The sequence below is a fragment of the Phocoena sinus genome, chromosome 12, assembly GCF_008692025.1.
Source record: "Phocoena sinus isolate mPhoSin1 chromosome 12, mPhoSin1.pri, whole genome shotgun sequence".
Classification (NCBI taxonomy): Eukaryota; Metazoa; Chordata; class Mammalia; order Artiodactyla; family Phocoenidae; genus Phocoena; species Phocoena sinus.
In genome coordinates, this window is record NC_045774.1 from 27,530,915 (window position 1) to 27,556,528 (window position 25,614).

General features: G+C 37.3%; 1 protein-coding gene across 2 annotated transcripts in view; it reads right to left on the bottom strand.

Moving 5' to 3' along the window:
* Nucleotides 1–25,614, bottom strand: part of PDE7B (phosphodiesterase 7B) — a 337,812-nt gene that overhangs the window by 206,842 nt on the left and 105,356 nt on the right. Inside the window, exon 2 of one of the 2 annotated variants that reach the window (XM_032651583.1) lies at nucleotides 16,194–16,254. In XM_032651583.1, coding sequence (XP_032507474.1) covers nucleotides 16,194–16,254 — 61 coding nt within the window. Of the gene's footprint in view, nucleotides 1–16,193; nucleotides 16,276–25,614 lie in introns of those variants that run through there. The other variant, XM_032651582.1, reaches the window with a different exon arrangement.

Consider the following 25,614-nt stretch of genomic DNA (forward strand, 5'->3'; position numbering starts at 1 on the left):
CTGTGAGAGAGAATTCAGTAAGAGCCCAACTCATCTCCAAGATGTAGCAAACGGAGTAGTGGTTACCCCAAGGCACAGTTCATGTTACAAACACCTCTTCATCTATGTCTAGCTCGCCACCAGAATAAGTTTGGCACTTGTCAGGTGTAGGTTTTAGTAAAGGAAACAACAATAGAAAACAATCTTTGTATCCTTAGAAATCAGAAAAACTGCCTAAAATCTCTCTTATTACAAAATGAATGCTTAATTTTTGTTGAACACTTGAAAAATATAGAGAGACAAAAAGAAGGAAATAAAAATCATCCATTATCCCAACATCCAGGTAGCCAAAAACACTTCTTGAGTATTGGGAAATTCTAATTCTCTCATTCGACTCAATTCTGATATTGACCAATGGTGATTTTCCTATCTCCACCTGGACATACCCAATACTGAGAGAAACTCATAAAAAGAGCAAAATGGGGCTTCCCTGGTGGCGCAGTGGTTGAGAGTCCGCCTGCCAATGCAGGGGACACAGGTTCGCGCCCCGGTCCAGGAAGATCCCACATGCCGCGGAGTGGCTGGGCCCGTGAGCCATGGCCACTGAGCCTGCGCGTCCGGAGCCTGTGCTCTGCAACGGGAGAGGCCACAACAGTGAGAGGCCCACGTACCGCAAAACAAACAAACAAACAAAAAGAGCAAAATGAAAATGATTTGTTGCTTCATTCCTAAAGCAAGTGTGAATAAAACCCACGAAAACAACATATGAGGGTTAAACTTCGAATCACTATGGCCATGTGATTTCATAGTGAGGGACTAGCCTCTTGATTTTTCAGAATTAGATGCTGTAATTATAATTTTCTAGTATAACTTCTATTTTATAACTTTAGATCTGTAAAAATGACAGTTGTGTATTTTTTAGCAAAAGAATAAAAAGGAAATTATTTACCTCAACAAAAAAGAGTTTTTATTTATGAACTGGGGTTTTGCTGTGGGCGGGGAAGGACTTATTAGGATCATTTGTGGGATATTTAATTCCAAGTGGTCAACAAAGAATAACTGTTCGTTTGGTTTAAGCAACAAACTCCATCATCTCATTAATGTTCATTGATAATCAAAAAATTAAATGTACCTGTTTTATTGCTACTATTATCAACGTGATGATTTGTTTACATAAATGCTAATCGTGATCTTCATTAATGGCTATTACATGAAATGTTGTTTGTGTTGAGTTGAACGATGATTTATGTATTCTAACTTTTACTCAATGATAATTATCGAGTGTTAAATTGTTTATGGGACTTTCATACACAGCTGGTGGGAGGGTAAGTGGGTACAGCCACTTTGGAAAACTGTTTGGCAGAATCAGTCTAAGTTGAATATGGACATGCCCTATGACCCAACAGTTGCAATTCTAGGTAAGTACTCAAGAGACAATGTGTAATTTTGTGCACAAAAAGACTTGTACAAGAATGTTCACAGCAATATTATTTGTAACAGTCCCAAACTAGGGAGAGCCAAATGTTCATTACCACTAGCATTAATAAATAGTCACATGCACATACACATACATACACATACACTGGAACAGTCTACAGCTGTGGTCAGAAATCTTTTTCTGTAATATGTTAGACTTTGGAAATCATGTGGTCTCTAACACAGCTACTCAACTCTACCAATGCAGTGCAAAAACAGCCTTAGACAATATATAAATGAATGGCAATGGTTATATTCTAATAAAACTTTATTTACAGAAACAAGCGACAGGCCAATTTTAGCCCATAGGTCATTATTTGCTGATCTCTATTCTGTAACAAAAGAAAACAGAGAAAGGATGAACTATAACTATGTGCAACAGCATGGATGAATCTCATAGACAATGTTGAGTTAAAGAAGGTAGACAGAAAAATATATATACTTTTTGATTCCATTTATAAAAATTTCAAAGTTAGGGGATAGTGATAGAAGCCAGTGAATTAGTATGGATCTTTGGGAGGTGATGTCTGGGAGGAGGTATGTGTGAAGCTGTCTACACTGATCTGTGTGGTTTTACATGCATGTGTTAACTTTGCAAGAATTAATGAGGTGTACACCTAAAAATTGGATATTTATCATAATTTAAGCTATATTGCAATAAAATGTAAGAAAAAAATTTCTATCTAAATATATCAGTAGCTAAACAAACTAATAGCAGGGGAGTTAGAAGTGCCAATAAATATGCAAACTACAATTTCAATTGTTGAGGGATATCAGGCTATTGATAAATATAAGCTTGGACACATGTACACATATTAGTTCATATATACCAATGCTAAATACATTAATTGAAAACTTGCTCTTTTAAAGATGCTAACATTTGAAATGCATCTTCCAAGAAGTTTTCCCTAAAAGAAAGTAAAGAAAATTGACACGCATAGTCAAACTTTCTTTTTTTAAAAAAAATCAGACACTTCTCCATTTCCAACAGTACAATTGCTACAGGGAAAAAATTCTTTATTTATTGTAGTGGCCTAAAATTTACACAACTCTGTGTGGTTACAAGTCTGAGCCCTGACCCTGAACTTCTGGAGTCCAGGCAGGTGGATTAGGTTGAGACAAATGACTGGCTCCTTCTCCTACTTGACTCTCAAAGCTGCTTTCAATCTTAAACGCCTATGAAAGCAACATCTGAAAAAACTAAGCTCCTTCAAATATTGAGAGATTTGCTTTAGCCTCTGTGATGACCAAGTTCCAAATGTCTTTGCTAAATTACCCACAACGTGATCATAGTCATTCATATACTGCTTCCCAGAATCATCTTGGCATTTCATTATCGACCATGTTGTACGCATGATCCATGAAAGAAGACTCCTTGACACAAAAAGTGAGACAGCAGACAGAGGACAATATCTTTTCCCACTGACTGCTTGGTAGAATCAATTATTAACAAACCTGTTCTATAAAGAAAGTAGTAATTCAGGAATAAGATGTTGTACTTTTCCTGAGAAATGTGGAAAATGTATTTTTGAATTCAATATCTACTTCCAAAACGTTCAACTACATTTTTCCAAGTATTTGATTTTCTAAAAGAAGACAAAATATTGAAATGCATTCTCTTGACATTGCAATATAATTTTATGGTTTTAAAGTTTTTTTCCAGCTCTACTAAGGTACAATTTAAAGAATGTATATATTTAGGTTGCACAAGGTAATCTGTTAAAGATTTATGACCTGGTGGTTTAACATATACATATATAGCAAATGATTACTACAGTGAAGTTAATTAGCACATCCGTCACTTCACATAGCTACCACTTTTCTTTTGTGGTAAGAATACAAGATTTACTGTCGTAGGAAATTTCAAGTACACAGTAGTCTTATTAACTATACTCACTATGCTGTACATTAGAACACTGTAACTTATTCATCTCATAACTGGAAGTTTGTATTGATGGAAGAAATTTTCACATATTGAGGTATGGGGAAGTCATTCTGGCTTATACATGATTTAACTTGAACTTTTGGCTAACCAAAACAGCCTGTCTGTGGCCTGTTAAACATGCATTGTGCATCTGTTTGAACCATTAAAGAAAAGAATGCATTTAAAAATCAAAATGGAGTAACTGTGGTTCAGGCACCCAAAATGGAAGGAGGTGGCCATGGTGGATGTGGTTTCAGACACGTTCCTGTATTACTGAGAACTTGAATATTTTGAACTGTATCAGACTCAAGGACATCACCAGCTGTTCTCAAAACAATATCTGCTAGCAGATGCCAGCTGCAACCTCAGAGTCTCAAGGTCTACCCTTGTAACTATGCAATCATTTCCAACCCCAATCCTTGCTTAATAAACACTCTTACTTCTTGCCAGCTCCAATCCTAATTCTTGACAAATGACTTATATAATTTTGTGGGTTTTACCTTTATAATCTCCCCGCATTTTGTAGTCTAGCAGAACACAATTCAAGTACTTCTTGAATCTGTGCAATATGATTTTAGAAAGAAGCTTGGTATGGGAAATATTTTTATAAACTTACTATACATATTGCAGAAACTCTCAGATTTGTGGTTTATGATGATCACTGAACAATGAAGATACTCATGTTCTCCAATCTTATGGAATTCTATATCCTATTAACATTTCTGGCATTATTTTCTTACACTTATGAATGTGAGGGTCTCTTTCGGAATGAAGTTTTCTGCTGTGCCAAATAGAATTAGAACCCTCAGAGTCCAGAATTTAGTTAAAGATAAAATGACAAATATACAAGATTTCATAATGTTAACTACCTCATTAGGTTACACGCCATAAAACCTTTTAAATGTTGACTAGACACCAAATGTAGTAAACTCATATGTGGTTGACTACCCAAACGTAGGCAAAAGCAAATTCTTTGCATTTGCTTATTGTTATATATAACATGCCTTTACATTTGCTTTTAAGATTTTTGCAGTAAAAACTCAGTAATTAATTTTGATAGTGTCCAAGCTAGCCCCACAAAAGTTGAAAACTTGCATTAATCTGTCAGTGTAAAAGCTTTGGGCTTATGGAAACTGAGCTTTTCTTTTTCACCAGTTAGCTGTCTCGTTGGAACTGATATCCTGGCAAGTTAATAAAATATCTTTTGACATTTAGATATTACAAAATCTTATAGCTCAAAGACAGCAATTGATATAATGGGAGCAAATATTTATTTCATCTAAAATTATCTTTTGGTGTATCTTTGATAATATATATTACATTGTCTCATTCTTTGAAAATTTCTATATTTGTGAATGTTTATAATCTAGACACATTAGAAAATATTATATACTTACAGCTGGCAAGGGCAGGTGGTTTGAGATTGACAAGTTGGGACCTCTTAAGCCATGCTGAATAGCTAGCTATCATGTATAATTTGTCTGTTAAAAAGATTTAACTATTACAGGGAAATACAATTATAATCTGTATTCCTTCCAGTAAAAAGCCCAACATTGTTTTGGGGTCAAAACAGAGATAACATTGTCTCTGGAACATTATAAAAAATGCAGTTTGATGTATACAAGGATTCCTAGGGGGACTCATCCTGAGATCAAAAAGCTTTTTTTTTTTTTTTTTTATTTTTAAAAATTTTTTATTGAAGTATAGTTGGTTTACAATGTTGTGTTAGTTTCAGGTCTACAGCAGAGTGATTCAGTTATATACATATATATTATATCCTTTTTTATATTCTTTTAAATTATGGCTTACTACAGGATATTGAATATAGTTCCCTTGGCTATACAGTAAGACCTTGTTTGTTTTACATATAGTAGTTTGTATCTGCTAATCCTAAACTCCTAGTTTATCCCTTCCCCACCCCCTTTCCCCTTTGGTAAACATGTTTGTTTTCTTTTTTTTTTTTTTTTTTTTTGGTAAGTGTATATTTAACTTTATTATTATTTTTTTTAACATCTTTATTGGGGTATAATTGCTTTACAATGGTGTGTTAGTTTCTGCTTTATAACAAAGCTTTTGAATGAAATTTGTGAGAGGGGAAAGTGAATCAGAGAAGGAGTAGCTGAGGAGGAAGAGGGAGTTTGGATGTGATTGGCCAGCGGTGGGCGCAGCTCAGGAGACATTGGTACTGTCAGAGCTCAAATGGCTTAGCACCTTTGGTCTCCTTGACAACTGAGAAGTACAGGTAGAGGCATCCCCTTTATGAAAGGCAAGTCAGAAAAGAGAGTTCTTGACGCACCACGAGGTCAGAGGAGGACTTAAGAGGAGAATACATAACCTTACACTTTTCTTCTATCTTCATTCTGAATTTTTTTGGTGCTTCTTTGGAGTTTTAGGCCAATTCTGGGTGCTAGGGATACAAAGATATTTAAATAAAATGGACACCTGCTCCCTTGAAATATGTAGGCTAGATGGAGGAACGGAGAAATAATTCAATATTTGCAGTATGAGAGAGAGGGCCTTGTGAATTAGGGTCAAGGAAGGCAGTCCCCTGACCATTGCAGAAGGAGCAGGCATCAAAAGGAGAAAAGGGTAGGGTGTCCGTGAACAGGGAGCATCTGAAATACGTGTTGGAACACATAGCTTGCGTTTTACATTTTATTTTTAGTGACTGGACATTAGTTCATAAATTCTAACCTTAGAACTACTTCAAATAATTACCCATTTACCCCTCTTTATTTGGTTCTTTCTCATTTCCTTCATTAATTTCAGACCTTCACCTACCACTTTCTGCTTGCCTCCGCTACTCTCCTTACTCTCAGCAGAATATCATGCTTTCTTCTTAGAAAGAAGGGAAACAATTAGATGGATTAGTCTCAGTTTCTGCCCTCAGATATGTGTCACTCCGAGAGATGTGTCTCTATCCTTACACTTCCTTGTCCACCATCACCACCTTTTCCCAGTCACAGTGTGAGGGGGGTTTAAGGCTCACAATTACTCTCTTTCTCTTCAGAAATATCCAACCACTTCCTCTACTTGCTCTTTCCTCTCTGCATCAAAATATCCTCAACCCTTTCCCATCTTGAGAACTCCTTCCAGGCACTGTCAGATTACCCACCTTCCTTTCTAAGACAAATTTCCTGAGAGAGTAGAACACCTCCTCGGTTCTCTTTTTTGCGGTACGTGGGCCTCTCACTGTTGTGGCCTCTCCCGTTGCGGAGCACAGGCTCCGCGGCCATGGCTCACGGGCCCAGCCACTCCGCGGCATGTGGGATCCTCCCGGACCGGGGCACGAACCCGTGTCCCCTGCATCGGCAGGCGGACTCTCAACCACTGCGCCACCAGGGAAGCCCTCGGTTCTCTTTATTTAGCTCCATACCACCCTCCTGACCCTTTGCCCTTCCACTAGCTATGCTCTTGCTGATACTATATTACCTTCAGGTTGCTCAGTCCAAGAACACCTTTTAGGCTTGATCTCATTTGCCCTCTATGGTGTTTCACATTTTTAGCATGACCTTCCTTTGGAAGTCTTTCGTCTTGACCAAGATGATAGCATTCTGTTTTTCCTTCTGTTTCTCTTAACTACCTACTTAATCTACCTATTTAGGCTTCTTTAGACTCCTCTTGAACCTGCCCAACTCTCTAGTGATGTTTCCAAGTGTTCTAAGGTGCATCTCCATCTCACTCCTCGCCTTCCCTGGGGTGTCATCACCGTTGATATGTAGTCACCACTGCCTACCAGCAGATCACTCTCCTGAGCTCCAGACTCCCTTCTGCGCCTGAGAAGTCCTTGGGCATCTCAGTGTATTATGCCCAAATTTAACTCATCATTTTCCCCAATTGCAAATCTGATTCTCGAATGCTCTCCACTGGGAGTAGGTGGGGGGGAAACACATCTCTATCTGTTCTCTATCTACTCAGCTATATTTCCTACATTCACTCCATTGTGAAGTCCTATCATCCTCTCTCAAAGTCCGCTGGATCTCATACCTTCCGTCCTCCCTGACACTGTCTTAGTTCAGGCACAGACTCGCCATTTCTTTCCTAATTATTGCTGCAGTTCCTTAAGCTGGTTTCTTTCTTCAGTCTTGTCCTCCTCCAGTGCATTCTCTATTCTGACCAGGTGATCCCTCTAAAAACTGTATTTCACATTGTAGCTCCCCTGCTTAAACATCCCTAAATGGTCTTTACCGTGTTATAAGACCCCTGATAATCTGCCCCACCTTCCTCTCCACGCTGATTATCTTATCATTTCTTTCCTCTTATTCTGTTCTCCAGGTATAATGACTTCCAGTTTCTCTAACTGGTCACATTAAGCATCCTGTACCCGCTGCTCCTGTTACCTAGAATTGCCAATGCCTTTCACAGCAGGCTGCCCTCTTCCAGCCTCACAGGGCTGTGAGCTGCTTCTCCTTGACACTCAGCTCCTTATCACCACTTGCACAGACCTGTCCTGACACCCTTCTCCCTCCCATAACACCCTGGCCCATCCTTATGATGGTTTCTCATGCTATGTTGTCATTGCCTGTGTCGTTGTCCATGCCCCACTGGATTGGGAGCTTCTTGAGGGTAGGAACCAGAACTTCAATGTCTTCGTATCCCTACACTGGCACACAGTATGTACCTATAAATGTTGGTTGACTGAATAAGTTTTTTGAAGTGTAGCTTTGTGCGAAGGATGATAGGTCTCATTTTCTCTTCCTTCAGACCGAAAATGAAGCTAATACAAGACTGGCACATTTATATTTTAGGGGTTTGATAACTTCAGTTCTGATAGTTTGACCTTTGCTTGTGTTGTAGTTCTGCAGCTAGCTCTTATCTGAGTTCTGGTTTTCAGCTGCAAACAAAAGTGTGGTGTTTGGTTGCTATGGAAATGCTGCCACATTCCTCGGAAAACAACTGCGAAACTAGCAAACTTATTTTCCTTATGCAAGACAATATTGATTTCCAAATAAAAATTTTTGAAAGGCAGCAAGGGAATGTAAAAGCCTTTTAAATGATAAACCTCAGGGTGAAATAATACTTTGTATGTTCTTGTAAATATAGAGAAGACGAAATAATAAGCCTCCTCCTGTTTTCTTAACCCAGTGTTCCAGCTGCAGAATAAAGGGTGGTGACAGGGATTCTACCTAGCTCACTATCACATCAACTTTCAGAGTAACACTAGTAGAGGGGTAGGCATAGAGTAGTGCTCAAGAAATAATTGATAATCACCTATATTTTTAGGATATGTTCTAATTGTCTATTTGTAGAGAACTATGTATTTCTCATCCTGTAACCCAGAGTAGTATGCTTGGGAAACTCCCACTTAGTTCAATTAGGAGCTGACCCGTTCCTTAGCTGAGTTAGCAGAGGGTTTTAAATGCTATACCCATCAGTCTTTGGCACATCTGGGCCATGCTTTACAGACAATTGTGCTGTTTTGACAAATGTATCAGCATGTATCTCTTCAGCAAATATTAAGCTCCAGTGAGGGGCTAGGTGGCTGGACCCTCTTCCAGATGCTGGACACTTAGCAGTAAATAAACTAATTCCTTGTTTTCATGATATTTACATTTTCATTCTGTATAGATGGGTGTGTGTGGTGCAGTGAGACTGGGAGAGAGTGATGAACAAACAAACGAATATAAAAGACATCATTTGGTGATGAGTGCATTGAAAAGTAAAACAAGGCCAGGCCCTGGGTGAGAGATGAGGATAATGCCGTCTCTGCCTTCCCTTGGGAATGTCCAGGTTTCAATTTGTTCTCTTTTAGAGTTAGAAAATATCATCCTTGGACATGCACAAAGGAGTGAAATGATGTACTCACAGGATAAGAATGAAGTGCTTCGTAAATGTAAGACAAAATTAATTAGTGGGAATGTAAATTGATACAGCCACTATGGAGAACAGAATGGAGGTTCCTTAAAAAACTAAAAATAGAACTACCATGTGACCTAGCAATCCCATTCCTGGGCATATACCTGGAGAAAACCATAATTCCAAAAGATACATGCACCCCAATGTTCATTGCAGCACTATTTACAGTAGCCAGGACATGGAAGCAAACTAATGTCCATCAACAGAGGAATGGATAAAGAAGATGTGGTACATATATACAATGGAGTATTACTCAGCCATAAGAAGGAATGAAATTGTGCCATTTGCAGAGATGTGGATGGAACTAGAGACTGTCATACAGAATGAAGTAGTCATAAAAAGGAAAACAAATATCATATATTAACACATATACCTGGAATCTAGAAAAATGATACAGTTGAACCTATCTGCAAAGCAGAACTAAAGACACGGACGTAGGGAGCAAACGTATGGACACCAAGGGGGGAAAGGGGGCGGTGGGATGAATTGGGAGATTGGGATTGACAATATATACACTACTATGTATAAAATAGATAACTAATGAGAACCTACTGTACAGCACAGGGAACTCCACTCAATGCTCTGTGGTGACCTAAATGGGAAGGAGGGGATATATGTATACGTATAGCTGATTCACTTTGCTGTACAGCAGAAACTAACACAACATCGTAAAGCAACTATACTCCAATAAAAATTTTTAAAAATTAATTCAAATTCCCAAGGCATTTTAATCTCAGTAAATCAAAGTTAAGCAACTTGAAAGCTTTTGTCTTTGAACATAGACCTTCACTTTTGTAAAGTTAACTGCACATAAAATAGTCCTTACAATAATCTTTCTTTAATAACCTATGATGATAATATGCTTATTTCTAGATTGCAAACATGTACTTGAAAATATCTATTCACTTGAAGCAAACTGAAACAGTTTAATATTGAAGGTATATCAAAGCTGTCAGTTTGCATAAAAATACTACTAATATTAAATTAAATGCAAGAACTTAGAACATTTTAGTTATTAGCATCAATAAAATAATATTTATATTTCTAGGCCTTCTAACAGTTTACTGAATGCTTTAATATTTGTTGTGTTATCTGATCCTCAACAAACCTAATAAGGTAGATAATAATATTGTTATTATTACTTCTTATTCCATTTTAGGGAGGAATAAACTGAGATCTATAACTCTTAAGTGACTTTCCTACGACCACACAGTTTTTAGCTGGTCCAGATATTTAAATGCCCTGTTCTTTCCACTATGCCACCAAAGTAGTGACCTACTTTGATAACAGATATTATGTTGCATTCAAACAGACTGCGTATTAATTTCTAAGAAAAAATGTATAGACCTCAAAATTGTCCACATACAAAAATCACAGGCAGATGCCAGTGATAAGAGCAAACTTTTGAAATAAAACAATCTCCCAATTTTATTAGATGAAAAAGTGAAAAAATATCAATTTTTTCCAGTATAAAAGATGACAATATTGTACTTCTTAAATAAAATACTATGATATCTGATATCAAAGAGAAAAGATAAAAGTAATATTCATTAAAATAATCAAGCGTAGAATTCAGGCCATCAGTTTCAAATATACATTGGGTTAAAATTATTTAATTTCACAAGTATTTGGTGAACAGCTGTACTCAATACTGCCCCGCAGAAACTAGTTTATAGAATAATACCCTCTATGTAAATTAAAAAATGCTCTCTAACTGATTAAATAAAAGAGACCAGAACGCTCTTTCATTTGGTACTTCTGTCCTTTTTATAGCCAGTGGTAACAGTCAAACTGTCTATAATAAGGCCTCAAATTCCTTTCCAATTTATCCTTTTATACTCCTTGTGGCCTGAAACACTTACTTCCTTCTCCACTCCTCAGTTTTCTTGTATTTGGGCTTTAAAAAATGGTCATGTATCTACCTAGAATGCTGCCTCCTTCTTGGTCTTTGCATATCAATCCACGTGTCTTCATATCCCAATTGTACACACTCTTTTCATCTTCTGAAGTTCCAACACACTCTATTTCTTTTCTATCATTTGTTACTCTCAAGCTAGCATTGCAGATTTTGGGATTTGGGGCTTGAATCTCTGCCTGGAATGTAAACCCTCTGAGTGCAGGGCCTGTGCTCCACTGGTCTTTGCATTCCCAGTGCCTAGCATAGTACCTTGCATATAGTAGATGCTCAATGAATATCCTTTGAATGAATATTAGATGATGTCTGTGAGGTATGACAAAATTTTGAAGAACATATTTAATATTTTTTAAAATTGCTCTCACATTTGCATAGTTTTGTCTTTTCAATTGCTTTTCTAAACACTGTTAATGTCATAAATAATTTACTATTTGTTTATTATTGCTTATCATCAATTTGCTTATTTTCAGTTGTTATCATTTATTTACTAATTTATTGATGCATAAACCGTATCTAGGGCATCATAGCAGGCAACGTCTCCTCACAGAACATCTGGTAAACATTCTGTATTACCAGGACAACCCCTGGGCTGGAAGGGACAGACATTTTTATTACCACTTTGCAGAAAAACTATAACTTGAAGTCTGAAAGATGAAGCAACTTCTCAAAGTACACAGTTAATTTTTCAGAGGTTGGACTACAAAGCAAGTCTCTCTGTGCTCATGTTAAATGTTAATAAAATATTGATCTTATGGTATTCTATTTCTTTGAAAACTGACGATCTCTTGAAATGATTTATAAAAAATTTCAACCAGAAACCTGACAATATGAACACCCCTTTCTAAGCCATGGCAGATAAGAAAGTACAACCTTACATTCTAATGATATGACACCAATCAGCATGAAAGGAATCACACATGAAACAAAAGCAGGGCCACTGAAAATTTCAAATTGTAAAATTACAAGGGAAAGAAGGGCACCAAGTCTGATCGGGAACTCTTTTTAGAAAGTTTCTTTTCCCAGGATTTAGCATTTCCCAGACAGAAGTTAGCAAATGAACTAAGTGAATTAACATTGATCATTTTATGTAGTTTCTTTAAATACTCTTGGCTCTTTGTAGGAACCGGCCACACCTCATACGTTAATTGTGTAATGAGAGAGAATTTCTCTTTCACTTCCTTCTTCCCTTGGTTATCAACTCATTACACCTAATTAAGGTACACATGTTACTATACAGCTGAGTACCCTTTGATATAGTTCTGTAAACTTTGAGGTCTACCTTAATTTGAGAGAAATCTTATGGCTGAATTGAGAAAAAGGAGGGGGGTGGGAATTAGCAGTTTTGAACTCCTTAAGGGTGAAGGAAAGAACAAAGCAGCATTTATTACAATTTGGTACTTAACACTGCCTACATTTTACCCCTCTGACAGAATTTTAAGGAATAAATAGTAAATACTCAGTGTAGCCAGCTCTGCACTACATCTTTATTTACCTTCATATCCAACATGAACTATTCCCCTGAACATAGAAATGATTGCCTGTAAGGCCCACATATGACAAGAGTTTGCTCTCACTTAAAACTGCTTTGAATTCAGTACGTCAGAGTAACTTCAGATGAATTTTACACTTATGTCTCGTTGAATGTAATGAGCCAGAAGTATGAGTTTAATGAGGATGACTTCTTCATGGATGTCATGAGGTAAACAACTCAAAGCATAAAAATTGTATTTTTCAGAAAGATCTGGGGAGACACCGGTGGGACAGAAGACAAGTGCAAATGGTGTGCCTGGCTAGTGACCCTCTTCCCTGTTCCATCTCAAATGTGCTGAAGCACAGCTGGGGCCAAGGCAGGGGCCCCAAACCTGGCGTGTGACTGGGTAGAGAGGGAATGCCGGAGGGGGTGAGCCAAGAACTTGACACTTCAAAGCTCTGAATGTCTTAGGTTGGCCTCCATTAGGGATCTCAATATTGGGGTGGTATAAAGATCAGAGTGAAGTTTTGGAAATGCAGACTTTATATATTTGGTTTTCTTGTTTCAAAATTTTGACTTATTCATAAAAAGGTTATAATGTGATCTGCAAAAACACAAACTACATTCATGACTTAGAAACACTTAGAAAACTTAACAGTCCCTTTAAACAGCAGAGACTCCTTATCCTTTACTGTTGAAGATATAAAGTTTTCTCAAGAAATGCTTCGGGAAGTCATAAGGGCACGATCACGGGTTCCTCTCAAAGGAAGCAACAAACTAACTCAGATAAGACCTCAGACAGTGGTGAAGCGGAGCTTTGTTGTTATTTTTCTGTTATGTAGATGCCCCTTCTTGATAAAATATGTGGCCTAAGATGTGGTCTCAGTTTTAGTGAGTTCCATGTTCATGCCTTGAGTTTCTCTTGTTTCTTTTAAGGGAATAAATCATTCAACTTTTTTCATTATCTCGCACACTATTGCTGTGAAATGGTAGCCTTTGGCTTCAGGTGGACACATGCTAATGGCGGGTTGATCCATCTGTATTGATACCCATAATAGTTTTATTTTGGTATTCTCTTTCATCTAAGATTTCTCTTTCATCTAAGATTTCAAAGGACTCTGTAAATGTTTCAGTTAAATTTTGTAGCAAACCTCTTAAAAAGAGAAGTAGGAAAAAGTCTAAGCCTTCTTATGTGTAAGCTCCTTGAGGGCATAATTTTCATTATCGGAGTATCTCCAGATCACTAGACATAGTAATATCTTCAACATTCAATAAATATTTACCATCTACTTTAAAGGTAAAATGTACAAGTGTTCTTCCTATTCCATCTTTAATTATCCCACGCCCTTAAACTAATAAAAACTTCCATTTTCATGGTTCCTTTATATTATTTAGTTCTATGTCCCTAAGAAAATAGAAATCTAATAAACTAATAAAACCTACAAGCTTAATAATATACTGCTATTGCCAAAGATATCTATATTTTGAAGGAGAGGCTATGTCTTAATTTACTTAGAATAAATGATCTAACTATGTAAGGTACTCTGGATGGACTTCATCTGTGACATATTTAAGTACTCAGTTAATTGTAAATCTTATGACAGTGGTAGTAATAGAAAGCTGATTTATATAAATATTCTTCTAATTTGGGGAATTTGTATAATTTGGCAGATTCATTGGGGAAATGCATTTGGTGGCCAGGAGTGTCTTCTGGTTAGGGTTATAAACCACATCATATTATCCAGAAGAGATGGAAAGATGATTGACTTGAAGTGAATTCAAGTCTATAGGCAGTAGTAGACAGTCTATTGCTGTCCTTGTCCTAGCTATAAACTAATCAAGCCACTCACATGAGAGCTAGTACAAGGAAAAATTCATCAAAATAAGTTATGTGTTCATGTGCTTAAAGTCATCATGAATTAAAACTGATTCATGTTAGTAGATCATGTAGAAGCTATAATCAAATAATATTTTAGTGGGATTAAGGTCCTATAGTATTCGATCATTTGTCACAAATTTCCTTCTGTAAAATGAGGATTATAATAGCACCAAGCCATACTGCTATTGTGAAAGTTAAATGAGTGAGTTGATGAATAGATTTGATGTGGTGATGAGATGGTCTCCCACATCCAAAGCTGGGATATATGGCTGGACAAAGGCAGTTTTTTTGCTTCCATCTCTCTCTCTCTCTCTCTCTCTCTCTCTCTCTCTCTGTCTCTGTCTCTGTCTCTTTCTGTGGTTTGTACCCTGCACTTAGCATTCTGAGGCATTTTCATGGTTAAGGGAAAGGAATACTGGACATTTGAAATGGATTTATGGATGCTATGCTATATTCACTGTTCACGTGCTTCCAACAGAATGTTCATTTTCCAGTGGCTGTGTTACTATATAGCTCCATCTTAATTAAAATAAAGACATATAAGAACTGCATCAGAAAGGTTTAAAATACTAGCACAAGAAAATAAGAAAGATCAGAAGACCAGGAAAACACAGTGTTTGTGTCTGGTTTCTGTTTTTGGTTTGTTTTTAGGTAATGAGCAACTTTTGATTATTTATTACCTGCTTATCTTGAATTATAAATTACCAAGATGTTCCCCTGCCTCTATCTTGCTGTCTGCTTTTGAGCCATCTTACCAATAACCTAGGCTGCCAACATATGAGGTAGCCAGAGAAAACAGAAGGAGCTAAAATGAATAATTTTTTTCTTTGCTTATGAGTATGGTTCAAAGTTGGAATGGATTAGGGTGAAATTTTGGTGAAAGTCAAATTTAAGGATTATTTTTATTTATTCATGCTACTGCTTTGTTCTATTACTATAATTACTTAATTAAAAGTTCATTGAACATAGTTTAGTGGCTCAAATAAGATCTAAACACTAGACCTAAGTTTTACAGATTAGAAACTTTCATGTCATGATTTGGCTCATTTCTCATTTTGAGGTTAAGTGCATCACTTATATTCTCTGTACTAGTTTTCTACTCTATAAAATGAGGAAAATAATATCAACTTCATCTTTTAACGGAATATTATATATTAAAGAGTTTGTGAAAGGCACTGATGATATATCATCCCACAAGAACAAATGATTATTCATTATGATGCTGCAATTTTTATTACAAATGCAGTGTGGGTAACTGCGGTGCTGACTTCAGTTTAGTTCAAATGTATATTCCTCCCAGGCATTGTAAGTAAGGGCTTTGTGCTGTGGTGTAAATACTTAATAGTTTACTTGCCTAGCATATGATCTCTAGTTTAGGAATTACAATGTGATTCTTCTTACTTTCTCATCACAGCTGCCTGAATACAAAGCACCCAATACTATGTTATGTTGATGATCCAAGAAAAAATTTGAAAGACTCAGAAGCATGGTTCCTGACTTACTGACAGTTATTAAAATCAAACCCTTTCTTTATCATCAAGTGTTCCACATATAAATATGTTATAGCTGCCTATAAAATAACCTATTAGCCTCTGCAATATGGAACAAGAGCCAATCAGTAAGGCAACAGAACAACAGTAAGCTCACATGACATCAGCATGCTTAATAGATTTTAAATGAGAAGTCTTCTTACCTAGCATGCAAACACATTTGACATTCTGATCAGGGTTTTCAAACAAGATTTCGCCACACCTCTGAAAGAGAAAGAAAGCCATCATTATTTTAAGATTTCCTATCAGGGTTCTCAAAGCAACACGTCCATGCAACCTGACATCACCATGACATTATTCTGCTCTTCATGTTTTCTTTAGTTGCCTGAGTCTAGGGACTTATGTCATGAGCAGAGACTTTCCTCGTAGTAAAATATTTGAGAGGTAAATTGGGGACAGACTGTTCCTGCATGCCTCATGCCCCTGCCTCAAGCTGATCTGTGTGTTCCTATGAGGGGTCATGGCCAGAGACGCACCCAGTGTCCAACAGTTTCTATTTCAATAGAAGATACACAGTCTATTAGATCTAGTAATCTGAAGTTAATGACTCTCAAAATTGGCTCTTATTCAGTACTGAAATTATCCTAAGCTACCTACTCTGCAATCAAGCAGACATTTTCAAGTACAAACCTAGGTGGCCTACACTTAACTCTCTGAACTTGGGAACTCTGAACTCTCTGCACAAATAAGGAAATGATGAAAAAGTGGCATTCATAATCCTTTTCCAGAAGCATCGACTCATGGAAATATCAACTCTCTTATCTATATCTCAGTTTTAACTTGCTTCTTAACATTTCTGTACGGGGCAAACTCCAGAGATACAATCAGTTATTTAAGAATAGACCACATTTATGTATATGATTGACAAATGGTTAGTATCTGAATGTATAAATAAACCCTCCAAATCAATAAGAAAATAACAAATAATCCAATGGAAAAGTGGATAAAGGACATAAGCAATTCATGGAAGAGGAAATCTGAATGGTCACTAACAGAGAGGATATATTCAACCATACTAATAATCAGGAACCAGCAAATGAAAGATAAAATGAAGCCTATTTTGAGCCCATTGATTTGGCAAAACTTAGAAATCTGGCAAAAACAAGTTTATCAAAAATGTAAAGAAGTGGATCTTCTCACACACTGTGGGTTGCAGTATAAAATGATGGAACCATTTTGGAGAAAAACTGGCAAAATCTTACTAGGTTTCTATGTATTACTTACTAGATTTCATTCTTACTAAGTTGAAATGTGCATACACTATGACATAGCAGGTCATCTTCTAGACTGATAACTAGAGAAACTTTACTGTTCAGCTACAAAACAGATAAATGTTATTCATACATTGGAGTGCTACATGGCAGTTAAAAGTGAAAATGGGAGGAACACTCCCAAACTCATTCTATGAGGCCACCATCATGCTGATACCAAGACAAAGATGTCACAAAAAATGGAAACTACAGACCAATATCACTGATGAACATAGATGCAAAAATCCTCAACAAAATACTAGCAAACAGAATCCAACAGCACATTAAAAGGATAATACACCATGATCAAGTGGGGTTTACCCCAGGAATGCAAGGATTCTTCAATACATGCAAATCAATCAACGTGATACACCATATTAACAAATTGAAGGAGGAAAACTATATGATCATCTCAATAGATGCAGAGAAAGCTTTTGACAAAATTCAACACCCATTTATGATAAAAACCCTCCAGAAAGCAGGCATAGAGGGAATTTTCCTCAACATAATAAAGGCCATATATGACAAACGCACAGCCAACATGGTGGAAAACTGAAACCATTTCCACTAAGATCAGGAACAAGACAAGGTTGCCCACTCTCACCGCTATTATTCAACATAGTTTTGGAAGTTTTAGCCACAGCAATCAGAGAAGAAAAAGAAATAAAAGGAATCCAAATCGGAAAAGAAGAAGTAAAGCTGTCACTGTTTGCAGATGACTTGATACTATACATAGACAATCCTAAAGATGCTACCAGAAAACTACTAGAGCTAATCAATGAATTGGGTAAAGTAGCGGTATACAAAATTAATGCACAGAAATCTCTTGCATTCCTATACACTAATGATGAAAAATCTGAAAGTGAAATTAAGAAAACACTCCCATTTACCATTGCAACAAAAAGAATAAAATACCTAGGAATAAACCTACCTAAGGAGACAAAAGACCTGTATGCAAAAAATTATAAGACACTGATGAAAGCAATTAAAGATGATACAAATAGATGGAGAGATACATCATGTTCTTGGACTGCAAGAATCAACATTGTGAAAATGACTCTACTACCCAAAGCAATCTACAGATTCAATGCAATCCCTATCAAACTACCAATGGCATTTTTCACAAAACTAGAACAAAAAACTTCACAATTTGTATGGAAACACAAAAGACCCCGAATACCAAAGCAATCTTGAGAAAGAAAAACAGAGCTGCAGGAATCAGGCTCCCAGACTTCAGACTATACTACAAAGCTACAGTAATCAAGACAATATGGTACTGGAACAAAAACAGAAACATAGATCAATGGAACAGGATAGAAAGCCCAGAGATAAACCCATGTACATATGGTCACCTTATCTTTGATAAAGGAGGCAAGAATATACAATGGAGAAAAGACAGCCCCTTCAATAAGTGATGCTGGGAAAATGGGAGAGGTACATGTAAAAGAATGAAATTAGACCACTCCATAACACCATACACAAAAATAAACTCAAAATGGATTAAAGACCTAAATGGAAGGCCAGACACTATCAAACTTTTAGAGGAAAACATAGGCAGAACACTCTATGACATAAATCACAGCAAGATCCTTTTTGACCCACCTCCTAGAGAAATGGAAATAAAAATAAACAAATGGGACCTAATGAAACCTAAAAGCTTTTGCACAGCAAAGGAAACCATAAACAAGACGAAAAGACAACCCTCAGAATGGGAGAAAATATTTGCAAATGAAGCAACTGACAAAGGATTAATCTCCAAAATTTACAAGCAGCTCATGCAGCTCAATATCAAAAAAACAAACAACCCAATCCAAAAATGGGCAGAAGACCTAAATAGATATTTCTCCAAAGAAGATATACAGATTGCCAACAAACACATGAAAGAATGCTCAACATCATTAATCATTAGAGAAATGCAAATCAAAACTACAATGCAATATCATTTCACACTGGTTAGAATGGCCATCATCAAAAAATCTACAAACAAGAAATGCTGGAGAGGGTGTGGAGAAAAGGGAACACTCTTGCACTGTTGGTGGGAAGGTAAATTGATACAGCCACTAGGGAGAACAGTATGGAGGTTCTTTAAAAAACTAAAAATAGAACTACCATATGACCCAGCAATCCCATCACTGGGCATATACCCTGAGAAAACCATAATTCAAAAAGAGTCATGTACCACGATGTTCATTGCAGCCTATTTACAATAGGCAGGACATGGAAGCAACCTAAGTGTCATCAATAGATGAATGGATAAAGAAGACGTGGCACATGTGTACAATGGAATATTACTCAGCCATAGAAAGGAACAAAATTGAGTTATTTGCAGTGAGGTGGACAGACCTAGAGTCTGTCATACAGAGTGAAGTAAGTCAGAAAGAGAAAGACAAATGCCGTATGCTAACATATATATATGGAATCTAAAAAAAAAAGTCATGAAGAACCTAGGGGCAAGACAGGAAAAAAGACACAGACCTACTAGAAAATGGACTTGAGGACACGGGAAGGGGGAAGGGTAAGCTGGGACAAAGTGAGAGAGTGGTAGTGTATATATGGACATATATACACTACCAAATGTAAGATAGATAGCTGGTGGGAAGCAGTTGCATAGCACAGGGAGATCAGCTCGGTGCTCTATGACCAGCTGGAAGGGTTGGATAGGGAGGGAGATGCAAGAGGGAAGAGATATGGGGATACATGTATGTATATAACTGACTTACTTCGTTATAAAGCAGAAATTAACACACCATTGTAAAGCAATTATACTCCAATAAAAAAGTTTGAAAAAATAAAAAGTGAAAATGAATTAGGGCTACGTATAGTGTAAAAACATGTTATATGTATAATATACACACATAAATATATAATATTCAAATTGTAAAATATTTAAATCTTATAAAATATATAATGTTCAAATTATGTAAAATATATAATATTCAAATCATATAAAACATATATAATGTTTAGGGACTTCCCTGTTGGCGCAGTGTTTAAGAATCCGTCTGCCAATGCAGGGGACACGGGTTCGATCCCTGGTCCAGGAAGACCCCACATGACGCGGAGCAACTAAGCCTGTGTGCCACAACTACTGAGCCTGTGCTCTAGAGCCCGGGAGCCACAACTACTGTATCCGTGTACCACAGCTACTGAAGCCCATGTGCCTAGAGCCCGTGCTCCGCAACAAGAAAAGCCACTGCAATGAGAAGCCCGCGCACAGCAATGAAGATCCAACGCAGCCAGAAGTAAAATAAATTAATAAAAAACCCCAAACATATATAATGTTTATATCATGTAAAGTATCATGCTAGGTAAAAAAAACTGTCTCCATGTTTTAATGAAGTTGAAAATATCTAAAAATAGCACATGTTGTTTATGGATACATTAATTTATAGAAAAAGCATAAAAACAGGCAATGAATAAGGAACATCAAATTCAGGGTAGGGGGAAGATATACAGAGTAATGAAATGTTGGAGGGCATACAGGGGTTATCAACCTTTTCTATAATGATTTGTTCCTTATTCTCTGTTTTCTGTGCTTGAAATATTTCATAATAGGAAAGACTTGTCCCCATTTGCAACACTGTGAATATAAAAATGGCCCTTCATATTCTGCCTCTCTACACCCATCTCCCATGGGCTTATGGATGTCATTTAGAACCAGGCTGGACTTGTTTTTACCATTTATTTCCTTGTCCTTAGAAAGACTGAGGGCATCTATTTTGGTCCATTTTCCTCTTTCTTTCACTGTTCACAACTTGGTTAATTCCACTCCCGTCAATCTTTATTGTACTTACACTTAAAATATTATAAGACAAAGTAATTTCTGGGCAAAACGATCCCCAGATGAAAGAATTCATATTCTTCACACCTAATGATGCAACCTCCTGATACACAGAGGCACAGGTTGAGAGGAGAAAGGATGACCCAACTACATTCAAATCAACCCATTTCCTGAGATGACCTACACTGTGCACAGAGATGGACAGTTGGTTCAGGACCATGAAAAGGAAGGAAGCTGCTGGCTTGTTAGACTCCCTTTGGCAGGTCAAGCGAATGGACTGTGGAGGAGGAAGGCTGGGTGCACCCGAAGGTTGCAAAAGTGCACTGAATACTAAACAGAAAGTACATAGCATGAACTTTTACCCTGGCTACTCTGCTGAACTAAATATCATGTGATATTTATCATGCTATTTAATCTCTTCAGACTTCATTTCTCTGTAAATAACATGGGGATGCTAACAGATGCCACAAAGTCAGATCAGAGAGCAAATGTGAGGATTAATGATCCGTGGAGTCTGATCTGACTGTTGCTGTTTTGTTTGTGTTTTGGCAGAGTTTAAACCCTTTCGAATTGCTAAGATCCATTTCCTGTATTACCTGCTTTTTAAAGTGGTATTTTTTTTATGACCTGAGTTAATAATTATTTTTAATTGAAAGATCAGATGTTTCTAAAGTGTTTTCAGCCTCTTGGTGAAACAAAGTGCTAGGAAGCTCTATCAGTCCATATTCTGGGTCCTACAGGGAAATAACTCTGGAGTGATTGCTTGCCCTTTGTTAAGGATGAAAGCCCACGCATGTGCTAGGATGGAAGATCTTTCCTTCTTTAATTGCAGGGGCTTGCAGTGGATGGTGGCTAACTTCCCACAGCTACCCAAGTCCAAGGGCAGCCTTACATATACCCCCTCTAGATGCAGGTGGTGTGGGTGTGGGTGTTCCATGGGGGTCTTACTCCCTTTCCTGGATGCTAACAAATCCAGGAGAAGTTTGTAAAATTCCCATGAAACTTGCATTCATTAAAAGCCATGGCCTGCCTGGATTCAGTGACCACACAAGCTAATGACCAAGCAGCAACAGTGGGTGCGGTGGCCCTTCCAATGATCACAGGACAGTCCTTTTCCTTGTCTTCATCTCCTTGGCTATCTGGGAAATGGCGGAGGCACCTCTAACTAATTCTGTAATTGCCCTGCTTTGTAAAGTTACCTGATGATGGTACCAGATTTTAAAGCTACGCCCAGAAGGGAATCTGATTGTTCTCAGTTCTCAGGACTTGAAAGAAACCAGATTTTTTCCAGTGCTTTTACTCATTGATACCAGTGTTTACAGGGCCTTTGCTGCCAGGTTCCTGCTTGCTGCGCAACCCAGGGTGATGACCCAGTTTAGGAGATAATTGGGCTAAGCCACAGGCTTCAAGTCTCAGAAAACCACAGGATCTGCCGTGGGGGAAGGTCCCATGCCTTCCTGGGTTCTCAGGGCTGCAGCCCTCCTCGCTTGCGGCTCTTCCTGGTCATGCACACTGGGACTCCCCAACCCAGCACCTTGCTGCTGGATGACCCTGACTTTGATCTGGTTCTGATTACCAGGCTTCTGCCTGATTCTCAGAATCCCATCTGTCCAAAGAATCACCATCTTTGTTTTGTCTTCTGTGCCTAAAATAATGAGACCACCTTGCCTTGCTTGTTTCCATCACTCCCAGCTAGCAACGCCCCTAAATAACGACATGGTTACTGAAATTCCCATCCAGGGGGCTGGAGCCCTGCTAGCAACAGAGTCTCCTGGCACACACTCTCCTCCCATAGCACAAAGGCTAGGCTACATATGAGCTCAGGTGTTCGCATGCTTATTTTCCTCATAGACCGTGAAGAATCAAACCACTTTCATTGTTAGCATTTTTAACATGTCTCATTATTATAACCTTTGTGCCTTATATATACCAGACCCTTAATAAATATTTGTGAACTAGCTAAAATTTCTTTAGCCCATACTGTGGGCTAAGCATTGTTCTATGGGCTAAGCTATGCATCTACCATCTTGTTCTCTGATCATACCCTTTTAAGAGTAGAAAATTGAGGCACAGAGAGTACTACTCACTATAGAATACACCCCGCCCCCTCCTCACCCCCCCCCCGCCCCACAATGAGTGAGAGAATGAAAGCTGACAGCTTACTTAATGCTTGACCAGATTCCCAAATACTGGCTACTGCAGGCTTCGATATTGCCTTGGCCAAGTACACCAGGTCTATTTACAGCCCCTCCTCTCACTCATTAGTCACTGCTGTTTGCACGAGTTGCCACCTATTAGAATACAGGCTTTGGATTAGACTGACCCAAGTTCAAATCCTGTTGCTTCATGCATGTACTTACTATACCGTCATGGGCAATTTATTTAGTTTTGCTAAACTTGCTCTCTCATGTGTAAAGTAGGGTAATATTATCTACATCATAGTATCATTGCAAGTTTACTTTTTAATTATAAGCAAGAATGTACCAATTTAAATTACTGTAGATGACATAATAATACAAAAATATGAATTAATAAATTGAACTCATTCATTATAATTTTATTTTAATACCCATATTATTATTTAAGATTAAAAATGAAGAAATACTTCTAATTTTAAAAGTCAGAATATTTCACAAGTTGGTTGCTAATTTTATTTACTAAGAATTTTCTATATTAAATCTTAAATTTACCTTTAAGTCAGGAAGAACAAGATGGATGTTATAAAATACTGCATCTATTCTAGTACATTAAAAATTTATATCAAAAATACTTAATTTTCATTAGTTTAATTATGTGTTCCAGCAAAATGTACAATAAAGTATATTTCTCTTAAGTAGACTGTATATTTTCCATTACTTTCATCATTAAAATTAGTTGTGAAAAATTAAGTGTGATTCAAAAAAATCACATTTAAGTACTCGGCAAACCTGTTTTCTTAAGGGGAAGTTATATCTGAAGTGAAAATAATATTCAAATATTAATAATAGTACCAGATTATACTCTAAAGAAAAAAATTTAAAGACAGTGAAAAGTTTACACATTGTTCAATTGGCAGCACTCCTAACTTTCTTAAATCAGTTAATGTTTTTTTTTTGCTTCACATAAGATTTCATACTCTTTTTTTTCTGAATATTTGTTAGCACTTGAATGTACAGGCATACCTCATTTTACTGTGCATCGCTTTATTGTGTGTTTTACAAATTGAAGGTTTGTGGCAACCCTGTGTCAGGCAAATTTACTGATGCCATTTCCCAACAGCATTTCCTCACTTTGTGTCTCTGTGTCACATTTTGGTAATTCTCACAATATTTCAAACCCTCCACCAGCAAAAACATTACAACTCACTGAAGGCTCAGATGATGGTTAGCATTTTTTACAATAAAGTATTGTAAAATTAAGGTATGTACATTGTTTTTAAAGACATAATGCTGTTGCACACTTAATAAATGATAGTATAGTGTAAACCTAACTTTCATATGCACTGGGAAACCAAAAAATTCATGACGCGCTCTATGGCGATATTCACTTTATTGCAGTGGTCTAGAACTGAACCCCTGATATCTCTGAGGTATGCCCATGTTGTTCTCTCAGCAGGCCTGCAGCAAGTAGTCTTTTCAGGTCAGGTATCTTGATATTTTTGGATGGGAGGAAACATTAGCAAACAAATAAAACCCAAGACAGAAATCTTTTTGGCTTGGAGGTTTTCTCCAGTATCAGCTGAAGCAATAACTGTTTTCCACAAGCAGGTAATGTTAAATGTTATCAGCAAATAATTAATAGGCTGTGATTCTTTGATTATTTCCTTCCCACACTTATAGCTTTTTTTTTTTTTTTTTTTTTTAAGCAGAAAGGAAATTAGGTGTTTATAAAATCATTGGACCAGCAGGCTATAGGCTGGGCCTCCAGGAATGACTCAGACTAAAATGCAGAATTGATTTGTGAGGGGAGCTGATGGTGGGCCACAACTGGGACAGTGGACAAACAGAAGGCATTGCTGGAATTGTTGGTCCAAGGTCACATCACCATGGCAGTGATCCAGGGATTAGATAGCTCTGGGCACAATTGCCTCTTGACACCCATGGAGCTAGTGACTGAATGTTGGATGTTACTGTCGATTTCAGAAAACCCAACATCTCCATGACTGTACTTGATGGAGCATTCAACCAAACAGAGCAAAAAGAGCCTCTGACATATGATTAGACCTTTTTTAAGAAAAAAAATAAAAAGAAAACTGAGTTTCCTGATCTGAAGACGTGCTAATCATGGTCACTGGTGGAAAGGGAAGCCTATCTCATCTGCCCCCAGAGGCAACCGAGACAACCTGGAAGAGGCACGTCCTCAGCACAAGTTACCTTCATTCTACCCTCACCCCATCTTTAAGTACTTGGATTCTGCAAGTTTGCCATTCAATATAAGAATTTCTCTAGTGAGGTTTTTACTAAAGAAGGCCAATGCCTGTATGCTGATGCATCTGTTTTCTTTGATCATCCCTTACGTGTCTAGCACAATGATTAATGCGTAACGGCACTCTCA